The sequence below is a fragment of the Falco biarmicus genome, chromosome 8, assembly GCF_023638135.1.
Source record: "Falco biarmicus isolate bFalBia1 chromosome 8, bFalBia1.pri, whole genome shotgun sequence".
Lineage (NCBI taxonomy): Eukaryota > Metazoa > Chordata > Aves > Falconiformes > Falconidae > Falco > Falco biarmicus.
The window spans coordinates 44538089-44550457 of NC_079295.1; the positions used below are offsets into that span (position 1 = coordinate 44538089).

The following is a 12369-nucleotide window of genomic DNA, read 5'->3' on the forward strand; positions in this document are numbered from 1 at the left end:
ACATTCGGGCATGCATACATGAACTGCCAAATACATGACTCTTCTCCAAGATGAAGTTATGGAATAGTTCAGAGCACTTGTAATGCAGAGTGGATCAACTCCAAAATTAAAGCATATTATTTGCTGCTCTTTAAAAAAAAAAGTAGCAGCAACAGCAACAAAAAAAACCCCAAAAGAACAACCACCACAGTTCTACCCACAAAATTTGTGTTAATTTACATAACTCAGAAATCTGCATCAACCCTAAGAACATGATAAAAAAACCATGATATGAAAATAAATATACACATAATTTAAAAAAAAATCGTATTATAGCAGAATGTTGCAACTCATTAAGCAGTCAACGCAGGTTACAAATGATCAAAAAAACAGTCATTTTTTACTCACCCGTTTTGATCTTACATCGCTGGTCAAAGAGATAGATTCTTCAGAGGTATTTTTATTCCCTGCTTTGAGTAGATCAGGGGAAGGAACTATGAGTTTTAAATAGGTTTCCTTTTTGGCTTGATGTACCAAAGACAAAGGTTTCACATTGGGAACCAATCCTGTAGACTGTATTACACTTGTGTGTTTGTTCACAGATTCCTCCTTTGCCTGAGAGCTTTGGAAAATAAACGGAAGCTGCTGTGACAAAACCTGAGGCTGCTTCTGCTGGGACTGGAATGATGAGTGAGTCTGGGAATCAGACACAAGAGGTATCTGCTGGTGTGGTCTTTTTTCTTGGGACTTTTCATGTGGTTTTTGTCCATCACTTTTCGTATCTGTTACACCACTATGCATTAGCACCTGCAAAATATATATTTTCAACCGTTCACATGAGATCAATTAAAGATCTTTTTAAAAAAAAAGTACATCATCAGTCCCCGTGAAACAATTATACTATTCTTGACAGAGGATGAGCAATAGTAATTTTTAAATCAGTCTTGCCATATATTGTTTAGGGATTTTTTTCCACATATAGTTTCAGCACATGAAAACAACATTTAGTAGAGGAGGAGTACTAAACCATGGTTGGTTTTAAATGTATTTTTGACTGTAAACTTAAAAGGATACCCAAGATTCCAATTTTGTTCTTCTATTGGCTCCCAGGAAAAGTAGTAGCTCTACTAGGAAAAAAGCAACTGCCAAAGCAACATCCATAGAAAGATATACTTCCAATATGCTATCAGCACACAGCACTTAATTTCTTTCGATTTCCCGCTTTATAACGAGTCTACTGACTGTTAAACTCCTAGCCCATAAAGAACACCACCACACACATAAGCATGCACACAAAGGAAGCAAAAAGAAAACCCAGAAAACCCTGAAGCAAAACCAAAAGGAGTATTCTTAGCATTCATTAATGTGCAGTTAAATAACCGCTCGCTAGTACGAACGTGAACAGGTCAATTTGTCACAAATGACTTTCAGTGACAAGACTGAGCAGAAGAGCAAGGTGTCATACCTTGTTCTTGTTTTTGCAATGTGCTTCATTTTCAGAATCAGATTCATCATCTTCACTCTCTTCAGCACTCTGGTCCTCCTCCTCTTCTTCATCCTCCTCTAGATCATCGGAGTCACTACTGCTTATGCCTTCACTTGAGGTGTCTGAAGAGGAGCCTGAATCACTGTCGCTGTTACTAGAGCTTTCCACCGCTTTTTTTCTGGGCTTCTACCAGGAAGACGAACGCTCTATTAATAGTTCAGCTTTAATCTGTTATATCTTATTACTATGCGTATCTTTAAAACAAAAACACAGTGAGACTTTGGAGTAAAGCTGCAATCCCTGAACACAAGTGCCTGCCTTCGCAGAAGACTGAAGAGAAAAAAGTGCTGCACAAGATGATGAAAATGAAAAACTGGTCACAAGGTTCTACTAAAGTATTTTTCTGACAACACACACTGACAGAACAGTTGGCATCACTATATTTCCAAGCAATATATTAAATTTTACACCTAGAAAAATTGGCCTGAATTCAAGGTCTTGCAAACCTCAGCAGAATTTATTGCTTCCAAAAAAATTTAAAACAAAAAGCTTTATTGCAAACTAACATAGAAAGAACAATACATATTAGATTCATCAATATGTTTCAGCGATACATCCATTTAAATGTGTTACTGAACTTGAGTTTCACAGTATGCACTGTTCAGCAATCTAAGGTTTTGAGGACTGAAAAGAGTATGTTCATCACATTGCTTCTGAAATTTGCTTCTGAAAAATGGACCAAAATCTGCTGAAATACTCTGCCAACTATATTACATTTAAATTCTTGGAAAGAACAAATTTGCAGACCAGAATGGGAAAGTAAAAGCAGCAACACACAAGAATGTAGAAACAGAAGGTGTAAAAAACACAGGAATTCCAAAATGTTGATACGACAAGATCAGGTTTTAAAGCGCAATGGATGAGGAGAGTTAGCTTTTCGGTGAGTTAACTAAAACTCATGTGTGTATTTCACAACCGTGTCTGAAGGAGGTACACATGGACTCAAGCTGTGAGACAGGCATGAAAGTATGTGTTACTACATTAAAGCGTATTTAAGATTGAAGAGTTCACAGAATCATGTTCGAAGGGAGAGCAACATGAAACAAGATTACAGGTGCCAGGCAGCAGCAGCAAGTGTTCTGTGGCATCTAAACAGGGCACGTGGAGTGCCTGAGGGAACTCTAAGGTTAGAATTAGACCAAGGGAAGAGAGGTAGACAGCAAATGTAGGTGACTGGAGGGCAAAGCGGCAGCAATCCTAAATAAAAACGCTGACAGAATCAACAGAGAAAAACTGCTTTAAAAAAAAAAGTTTTCTTAACAAACCTTTCCCAAAAAGTTGACTATTTTTTTATGGTAGGTGCATCATGAAACAAGAAGCTAAGAAGAGCGAGCAATTTTATGTCAAAGATCCTTGTCTTATGAAGAAGAAATTCACTTAAATTAGTGGGAGAACATGACAAACTTTCTTCTAAGCGGGTGTACTGGTTTGGGCTGGGATAGAGTTTAATTTTTCCTCATAGTAGCTGCTGTGGTGCTGGGTCTGGAACCTGTGGCCAAAGCAGCGCTGATGGCAGAGGGGTGTGTGAGTTACCGCTGAGCAGCACTTGCGCAGTGTCACAGCCGTTCTGCCCCTTGCCCTGCCCTGCCAGCCAGCTGGCGGGGGGCACGAGGGGTTGGGGGGGGCACAGCTGGGACAGCTGACCCCGGCTGACCCAAGGGATATTCCAGACCACATGACATCACGCTCAGCAGCCGAAAGGAGGAGGAAGGGGGACGTTCAGAGTTAAGTCATTTGTCTTCTCCAGCCCCCTTTCCTGAAGTGGCTGCACTCCTGCCTGCCGGTGGGAAGCAGTGAGTGAATTCCTTCCTTTGCTTTGCCTGTGTGCGTGCAACTTTTGCCTTCTCCATTAAACTGCCTTTCTCTCAAGTCAAGAGTTTTCATGCTTTTACCCTTCAATTCTGTCCTCAAACCACTGTGGGGACAGCGAGCGAGCTGCTGCACAGGACTGAGCTGCCCACAGCAATGGGATTCCATTTACTTTGTAAAATAGCTATGAAACATGTAAGCAGTAGGTAGATTAAGTTTCATCTGTTTGTCAATTGGCTGGTATCTCTATTTTAAAAACTATGTTCTCTTTATTGATTCCTGTGATGAACACAGTATACTTTCTATCATCACACCTTCTGCATACTGTCACATGCATTGCTTCACTGTTGGGAAATCTTAAGAACGTTCAGTGTATTTATTTGGATTTATTTTTTCACTGCTCAATTCAGAAAGGTGTCAGTTAATACTTCACAGCAGGGACAACAATCTGAATGAATGCAGAGACTTAAAAAAAAAAAATTGATCTAAGTAACTGTGCCAGTCTATGGTATATCCTGTATGTTTCATTGCTGGTACCCTTTACATCATATATTTAAGTATCTTCCTGTCTACTATTTGGCACAGATGCAGAATTTCTTCATGAAGGTCAAGATCAAAGGACAAGGCCATGATCTGAAGCAGTAAAAGTAACAATGCCTCCTGGAATCACACCTCTAGAATCCTTTTCTGGGTTTTCCCCTTCATGGTTCTCCATTTTTCTCTGTATGTGCAAAGGGAAACACCTAAAACACTGCAATAATACTAAAGTCAGAAATATCCACTTTATTCACAATGCTGATGAAATACATATTCATAGCATCAGCTTCCCCAGAGATGCATGTAGCAGTCTGGAAAAAAAAAAAAAAAAGTATGTCATGTGCTTACTTAACCGACAGTAATTACCTCCACTCATGAACACTGTAAAACTTTTGCTGTCCATCTACCTTTACAAAATGTGTTAGCTGCTGTATCTTACAAATCTATCTTTTCATACTGCAGACAAGAACACAAGAAAACTACCATACAAGAAATCAGGCACATTCTCATGAAAAAGGAGGTGGCAAGTGCCAAGCAACATCCAACACTAAATCTGACTCACAAAGAATTACCTCGAGTAAGAAAAGGGACAGCTAATTTTGACATGAAATTTAGGGTGACTTGTAAGCAATCAAATGCTTCAGAACACATCAGGCACTTAACTACACCATGAAATGCAAACACTTCCCAGGCAGTTTTAACTTCACAAATAAATAGAATCTTTTGACATGGATAAAACCAATAAAAGCTGTTGAATTAGCAGGATTCCACAAGAATGGATGGCAAATTAGTAGCTTAGAGAAAATGTAACGATAGGGGAAATTTAAACTCGTGCATTTAGTGGCTATAAAAGGATTAATCTTGATGGAGAAGTTTTTATCAAATCCAGCATAAAAGGTAAAGCAGCGGGGGCAGGGGGAAGGCAGGGGCCGCCAGTAAAATGCATAAAGAAGAAATAATTCAAATTATGTAAGCCAGAAGGACAAAAACATAACTGTAAAGAAAAATCTCTCTGTAAAAACATTTAGAACAACAAAAAAACAACTTGCAAGAAATTCTAAAAGCTTGCTGACACAAAAGAAAATAGCCAAGAAAGAGAAGGAAAAGTACAAACCAAAAAGTACTGGTTTACTTCATTTGAAATATACTAGAAAGAAAGAAAGAAAAAAAAAAAGAGAGAGCATTAGACTTCCAAAGATATATGTAAGACCAGGCAGATATTTATAAAATAATATAGTATTTAGAAAAAGACAATAAAAGACTCTTCAAGAAATACAGGCTATTAAATAAATTATGAAGTTATATTAAAGAGCAAATTTCACTTCAACTAGGCCACGATATAGTCACAGAAGTTGATGCAAGAGTGGGTTCAATTATAATAAATTACATATTTTATTTTGGTTCACTAACTTTAGCAAATCTGCTGGATGGTTATGCTAGTTGAAAATGTCCATTGTTCAGAAATCAATAATCTAGACCGAACACGAGAACCAAGAAAAGTAGCCTGACCTTAATGACACAATGGTATAGTATCATGAAAAGGTGACTAAAGTGGTAGTTTAGAAACATTTCAGTCATGATTTCAAACTACTGAGTTTTATAAAGGAAATACCATGGTAATTGCCAAGAAGAGATATTAAAAGTAAAGGATGTGACTACAGTTCATAACCAAGTGTCCTGATGCTAATTCTGGAATCCAGGTAAGTAGAAGCTCCTGATACAAGATCTTGGGAGGGGATTCCTACCTCACCAGGTGCCCTTAATGGTAGAGGGCTTTCTCTAAGCCAAATGAGACTCAAGTTCACCCATTATGCCTTCTGTCCCAGGAGACTGTTGCTTTATGTTTGTGGCTTAACCCCAGCCAGAAACTAAGTACCCCCTGAGGGATGGGGAGGAGAATTGGAAAAGGATGTAAAACTCAAGGGTTGAGATAAGGACAGTTTAATAATTAAAATAAAATAGGAGAAAAAAACCCAAAACAATAATAACAACAACAATAATGAAAAGGAAGGAGAAGGAGAGAAGAACAAAATCCAAAGGGAAGGAAGAAAAAAGCCCTAGGTGATGCACAATACAACTGCTTACCACCCGCTGACCCATGACCAGCCAGTCCCCCAGCAGCGATTGGCAGGCCCTGGCCAGTTCCCAGTTCCCCCCACTTTACCGAGCATGATGCTCCATGATATGGAATAGCTCTTGGGCTAGCCGGGGTCAGCTGTCCTGGCTCTGCTCCCTCCCGGCTTCTACTGCCCCTCCTCACTGGCAGAGCATGGGAAACAAAGTCCTTGGCAGAGTAAGCATGACTTAGGAACAACTAAAACATCAGTGTGTTACCAACACTGTTCTCACGTCAAATCCAAAACACGGCACTGCACCAGCAACTAAGAGGAAAATTAATTCTGTCCCAGCTGAAAACAAGACACTTTACCAACCTAAAATCCTGCTGACCTTCCTCATCCTAGAAGTTCACTATAACAATATTCACCAATTAACACAGGGGCAGCTTTATATTTTTTTTGTGAGGCTGAAGCAGCACATTCAGACTATTTATAAAGTGCATCTGGCTTATTCAGTTTTATCTTGGCCACAAACAGGGCAGGCTTAAAAGAAGACAACTAAAGCATGCTGAAGTTACCAACACAGCGAGCAACACAGCAAAGGTAAAAGGTAATGCAGTCACCAAATTTTTGTATGCAAGAAGTAATGGACAGTATCTCAGATCATCATGATGACATCTGTCTTCAATACAGCATCATTATGCACAACAGATATAACATGATATGCTGCAAATAGACAGTGATGAGTGAGGATACGGCACAACTTTAAGCTCGTGTTTCACACAGATTCCAGTTCATCATTGTCTGGTACGTAGAGCCCTCTGAATGATCAAATAAGACACCCTAGACAAAAGGAACTGGATGAGAACTTCTAATAACTACAGCTTTGAAGATAAGATGCTTCTGTCAACTCAGAAGTTGTTTTTCACACACTACAGGCAAAAGAACTTACAAAATACAACTTACTATCAGACTGTCCTATAGGATTCCCTAAGATGTTAGGACAATGGAACTAGAATTCAGCCAGGAAAAAAACACTGCACAGCAAGTAACTCTTTAGATTTTCTGCTGCAAAAACACCTTGCTATAAGCTTTGCCTTTTCATTAAAACTAAGTATTTTTTTTAAATACCAACCTCGAAAGAAATTTACAACTGAAGATTGAAGAAGTCAGCAGATGAATACTAAAAAAAAAACTAACACCCTAAAGAAAGGAACATTCAGAACTAAAATGTTTTAAAATAAACTGCTTTTTCAGAAAAAGACAAAAGTGTTGTTACACTTTGAAATTTAAAAATGTAACATCACTTGTACAAAGCCCAGCACAAAATACTTCACCTACCTACTGGCCCTGCTTATTCCTCTGCCTTCAATTCCAGTTGAGACTTTATTCTAACATACTGAAATTAAAATACTGATTTTTATTTTTTTGTTGAATCAGATCTCGTTGATCTTTTCCTCATGTTGGACTTCTCATTTAGAGTATTCTGTATATTTTAATGGAAAAGCTTGTCCAAATCATTACATTGACAAATACCAATTACCTCAAAAAGTTTTGGAGGAAAAGAAGTTAAGATTAAAGGTCAGTGTATCAAGTAAGACCAGGAACAATAAACTCCACTTCAGTAGTAGAAAAATTACTAGAAAAACCTAAGAAGCACAACTGTTGACATCCTGAAATTTATCTGCATTAGACAATTCAAATGTTAAGATACAAAATTAAACAAATTCAAGAAAGGAGGTACACTAATTTATTGAGCACACAGTTTTACAACAAACAGTATTTAGCAAATTCGAAGTGAAGTGTGAAATCAGCACCCACATAAAAGGAAAATGTATCAAGGATACAAAATTTATACTTAAAGACAAATGGTAATACAAAGGAGAAAATAACAATGCTCACAAACATCCTGAATGAAATTTGAAAATAAAGCAGAAAGGTGAATTTTTCAGTGATACTCATATTAACAAGTAGCTAGCTTAACCAGCTCAGCTCTTCTGAAAAGACAGAGCCAAAAAGTGAACAGAAAGAGTCTGTTCATTTATTTACAATACAAACTTTTGGGAAGGTATTTTTGGGACATATTAAAAGGTAGTAATTTCTCTGGTATTCTGTGTAACTGCAGTAATAGTCAGAAACACAGAGGCATTACCTGGAAAAAGCTTTACCTCTGCACCACAGAAACAAAGCTTATGTTTTGCACATAGATATCCAAGATAAAAGCAGAATTTTAGAAAGGGAAGAGCCATTTCTTGTATTTAACCCTGAAAAAAAGAAGTCTTAAGATTTTCCAAACACCTGTATCTACCTTAATACCTTCATCAGAAGCTGTCAATTGTTGAACACATGAAGAACATTTTGAGGGGAAATGTTTTTTAATACGTTAATACTTTCCCTAATGTCAATATATTAAACGTATCACTACACAAACAGAAGTTAACCATTTTAGTGCTAACAGCTATTTTGATGCAGATACATGCAAACACCAACTGTCCTCTGAAAAATGCCAATCTCTCCCCTAAGAACACTCGGATTTGGGACCTGAATGTAATGCGATAACAGAAAGAGAAAGAAAGCAACAGGCCAAATTCACTCACAAAACAAAAATAAAAAATACATATCAAGAAATAAAAGTATTTTAGCCTAGATGGCTGCCGGTAGGGAATGACTCCCTCATCTTCAGTTCTGACAGTAATCCATCTCCCAGTATCCCACCTCCTGTGCTTTGACTGAATAGTTTTGATTCCAAGATTAGCAAAGATCTTAAGGCCTACTTGGGTCAATATATAAGGAGGTTTGCTAACTCACTGAGACTACTCATGTTTTTTACATTAGATGGCCGTCTTAAATTTTTGGCTGAATCACTGCTGTTAATAATATTTCATTCTTCTGATAAACAGGAAATTACTCCCTGAAAAGCATCTTCCTATAAATGTCTAAAAATGTCATTTTGTTTCTTACATTTTTTATATTTTAAGTTACAAGAAAACATAATTAAACAGATATAATAGGTTACTTACTGTTATTATTATAAAAATATTTATACTTTAACATAGTAGTATCAAATAGTAGTGTTAGAATAATATATTCATTTTCCTAATTAAATTAAGTAAAAATATGTTATTGCATACAGATATTATCTAGTGAAATTACTGTTAAATGTAGCTTTTGACTCATAAACATGTCAAAAAACAAACAAAAAATAATTTTTAAAAAAAGACACCCCAATACAAAAAAACCAACAACAGAGGCAACAAGTGTACAGATCTTGCTCTAATAAATATGAAAAACCCAAAACATTTTCTACTGGGAGAGAACACTTAAAAATGCTGCTGTGCACCATCAGAAAATGTCAATTTTTTTGTCTGAATCTTAAAAGTTTTTTTCTGTATATTTACCTTATCTTTGATTTTGTCAGCTCTGGTGTCCAAAAGCTGAACTTTGTTTTGCTCCTGGTTGTATTTACGGCCTCCTGCTCCTGAGGTTATAGCTTTCACTTGTCCTGCTGATGTTGCAATGCTAGTGGATAGTACAGATGTGCTGATACCAGATACTGCAGTGGTACTGTTCCCATTCAGTGATCCATTTATACCTTAAGATGACAGATTTACAAAGTGTCACTTAAAAATTCTGAATTAGCAGATACTTTAAGATTTTCCAGTCACACTAACCTAGCTTGAATAAACACATAACAAGACACTAGACTACTCACAGGTTACTCCCAACATATACTAAAATTTGCATCCAAGAGTCACTTTGATTTGCTGATGGAATTATTTTAATTAGAACATACAGAGCACCCATGATTCAAAGGACAAACATATTCAATGCTGTAAAGAGCGAAATAAGAAATAAAAAATAAACCTGAAATCATCTATTTTTAAGTCCAAACTATCCTTGAGTTTAGTCAGGGGCAAAAAAAGATGATTTTAAAGAAAGACAAAAATACATATTCAAATAAGTACCTCACAGAATAATTTGCTTACAGTTTCAAAAGTATTAATCAGCTCCAAAGAAAACCACACTAAGCCCAAAGTATTTTATGAGTTTTGCAATTTGAAGTAACATCCACATTCAAGCTTGCTTACTTATCTGTCAAGATGACTTGTTTTCTAAGAAAATACCCCTAATCACACAAACTCACTACTCTGCAATCCCAGGACTATCACCACATTGATTCTGAAACACACACCAGGTCCTAAAACCTACCAAAAGTGTAAGAAAACAGTTTGGTTAGTACGTCATGGAATCACAGACCAGAATATCCTGAGCTGGAAGGGATCCACAAGGATCCCGAGTCAGGTCCTGACGGCACACAGGACAGACAACTCAGTCAGGAAACCATAGATCTAAAAGCATCATCCAAATGCTCCTTGAACACTGACAGGCTTGCAGCCATGACCGCTTCCCTGGTGAGCGAGCTCACCCTCTCAGTGAACAACATTCTCCTCACAGCCAACACGAACTTCCCCTGAAGCAGCTCTAAGTCATGCCCTCAAGTCCTGGCACCAACACCAGGGGAGAGAGCAGCACCTCCCTCCCAGTGCCACCACCCACCCCCCCCAGGAAGCCATCAGCAGCACTGAGGTTATTGAACAATCCTGAGATCAAACGTAAAACAAATGCGCCTCCCATCTTCAAAAGGCATGCAATGCTACTACCTAAAATAACGTCCTGCAATGCAAGAAAGTGTTCTAATGTCACTGGGCTACTTTCATTGGGATCCTGTGGCCGCAGCCATCCCTGCCATGACCCCCCAACGAGCTACTACCCGATGCTTCCCATACACACAGGATTCACTATGGAGTGTTCACTGTAGAAGTACAAGGCCTCCTAAATCAAACCACAAGCTTTACAAGAAAACTTTTCCCTACTACTCAGTCCCAGACAAACTATCTAAGGAAAAAGTAGATATACTAAAAAAATTAGTAGGAATACTTAGTAATTGAAAGCCCATACTTGCATGTCTCATGCCTGGCTTGATAAAAATCAATTTTTATAGAACTGTTCGGGAACGGGAAGAACAATGAGAGGTAAAGCTCAAATTCCACACCTTTCTGCATGTGCTCAAGTTCAGTCTGATTATTCCCTTTACAACTTTAGCCATTACCTTTTTCTGTACTACTCCGAATATTTTTTCCTGTAGCTCTGGAGTGGAATGAAGCAGAATCATGATTCTGTGCAGGAGGTGCAAACAGTGGTGGAATTCCCAAGAGTGGTGGGAAAAAAGCTGCCCCAGGACGAGAGTGTGTGTCCGCTGCTCGCCACCATTCTGCTCCACAAAGAAAATAAAAACAAACTTTAGTAGTTCAAATAATATATTTAAGTATTTCTGTAAGCATGTTGTTGTACGTAATCTGGAGCAGGTTTACTAAATCTGGGAGTAAGAAGAAAACAAAACACTTAGGAACTCCTTAAACAACATTAGTTTCCTGCAGCCAATTCTGGTCTTAAGTCATTACAGCCATTCTGGTAAAGGTTTCAGTGCAGTTCTATTTAAATGCATTCTGAAAATAAATACTTACTAGAAAGCTATTTGACTGATCACCCCAAAATGAGACTGCTAGTCATAAATAGGATCAAGATTCACAGGTGACTCTTAAACATCCATTATTACCTCACCAGTCCTCCTCCATCAGAAGTACGCAAAGGCACAATGCCTTTAAGTCACCTCTGCAACCTCAGAATGCTCCAAGGCCTCCACCACAGAAGCACACCTGCAGTAACCCCCCATGAAATGACCTACCTATGTGTCCTCAGGGGAAAAAAAACACACTTGAAATTGCACTATTCAAACACATGCTGTGAGTCCAACCTCAAGGTTTAATAACAAAAATTATTTAAAAGCTTTTATATTTTAAAAGCTATCATTAAAGTTTTACACTTAGCATCTTCTAGTATTGGCACTGTATTTCTGCAACAGCTGAAAATGGGAGCAATTCTAACAAAAAATGGTATTACATTTGCCATGGAAGTTCCTGTTAGCAGTGGAAAAGAGTCTGTTGCTTTAGCATTCTGGGATCAGAAACAGAAGAGTATCTTTCTATAAGCAGAACTGTTTGATGTATCTATCCTTAATACACATGAAACATACCATTTCAGAGAAGAATAGGGGCCTACAAAACACACAAAGCACAAACTAATAATGAAATACACAAAATAACAAAGATATTTTGCACATTACAGATTTTAAAACGGAACTCAAAAATCCCAATAAATTCAAACATTTTGAAGATCTAAAATTAAACATAAGCAAGTGAGTTTTAGAAAAGTATTTAAAGAAACTTCTATTGATCATGACCAAATTACCCATTTGTAAGCACTTCAACATTCAGTCCTTCCTGGTATCAAAGTACAAAGTAAAATTTCTTAGGAAACCATTAGTTTTGCCTTGTAGAAATTGTGAAACCACTCTTCTATTGCTAAAACATTGCATTTCAT

At 37.6% G+C, this 12369-nt stretch overlaps 1 protein-coding gene across 18 annotated transcripts in view; it reads right to left on the reverse strand.

Annotated features, from left to right (window-relative positions):
• BAZ2B (bromodomain adjacent to zinc finger domain 2B) overlaps positions 1–12369 on the reverse strand; it is a 156436-nt gene that overhangs the window by 61995 nt on the left and 82072 nt on the right. For all 18 annotated transcript variants that reach the window (XM_056348282.1, XM_056348295.1, XM_056348294.1 and 15 more), the window contains 4 exons: positions 11039–11200; positions 9327–9520; positions 1445–1651; positions 388–786 (listed from right to left, as the gene is read on the reverse strand). In XM_056348282.1, the coding sequence (XP_056204257.1) occupies positions 388–786; positions 1445–1651; positions 9327–9520; positions 11039–11200 (962 nt within the window). The remainder of the gene's footprint in view (positions 1–387; positions 787–1444; positions 1652–9326; positions 9521–11038; positions 11201–12369) is intronic.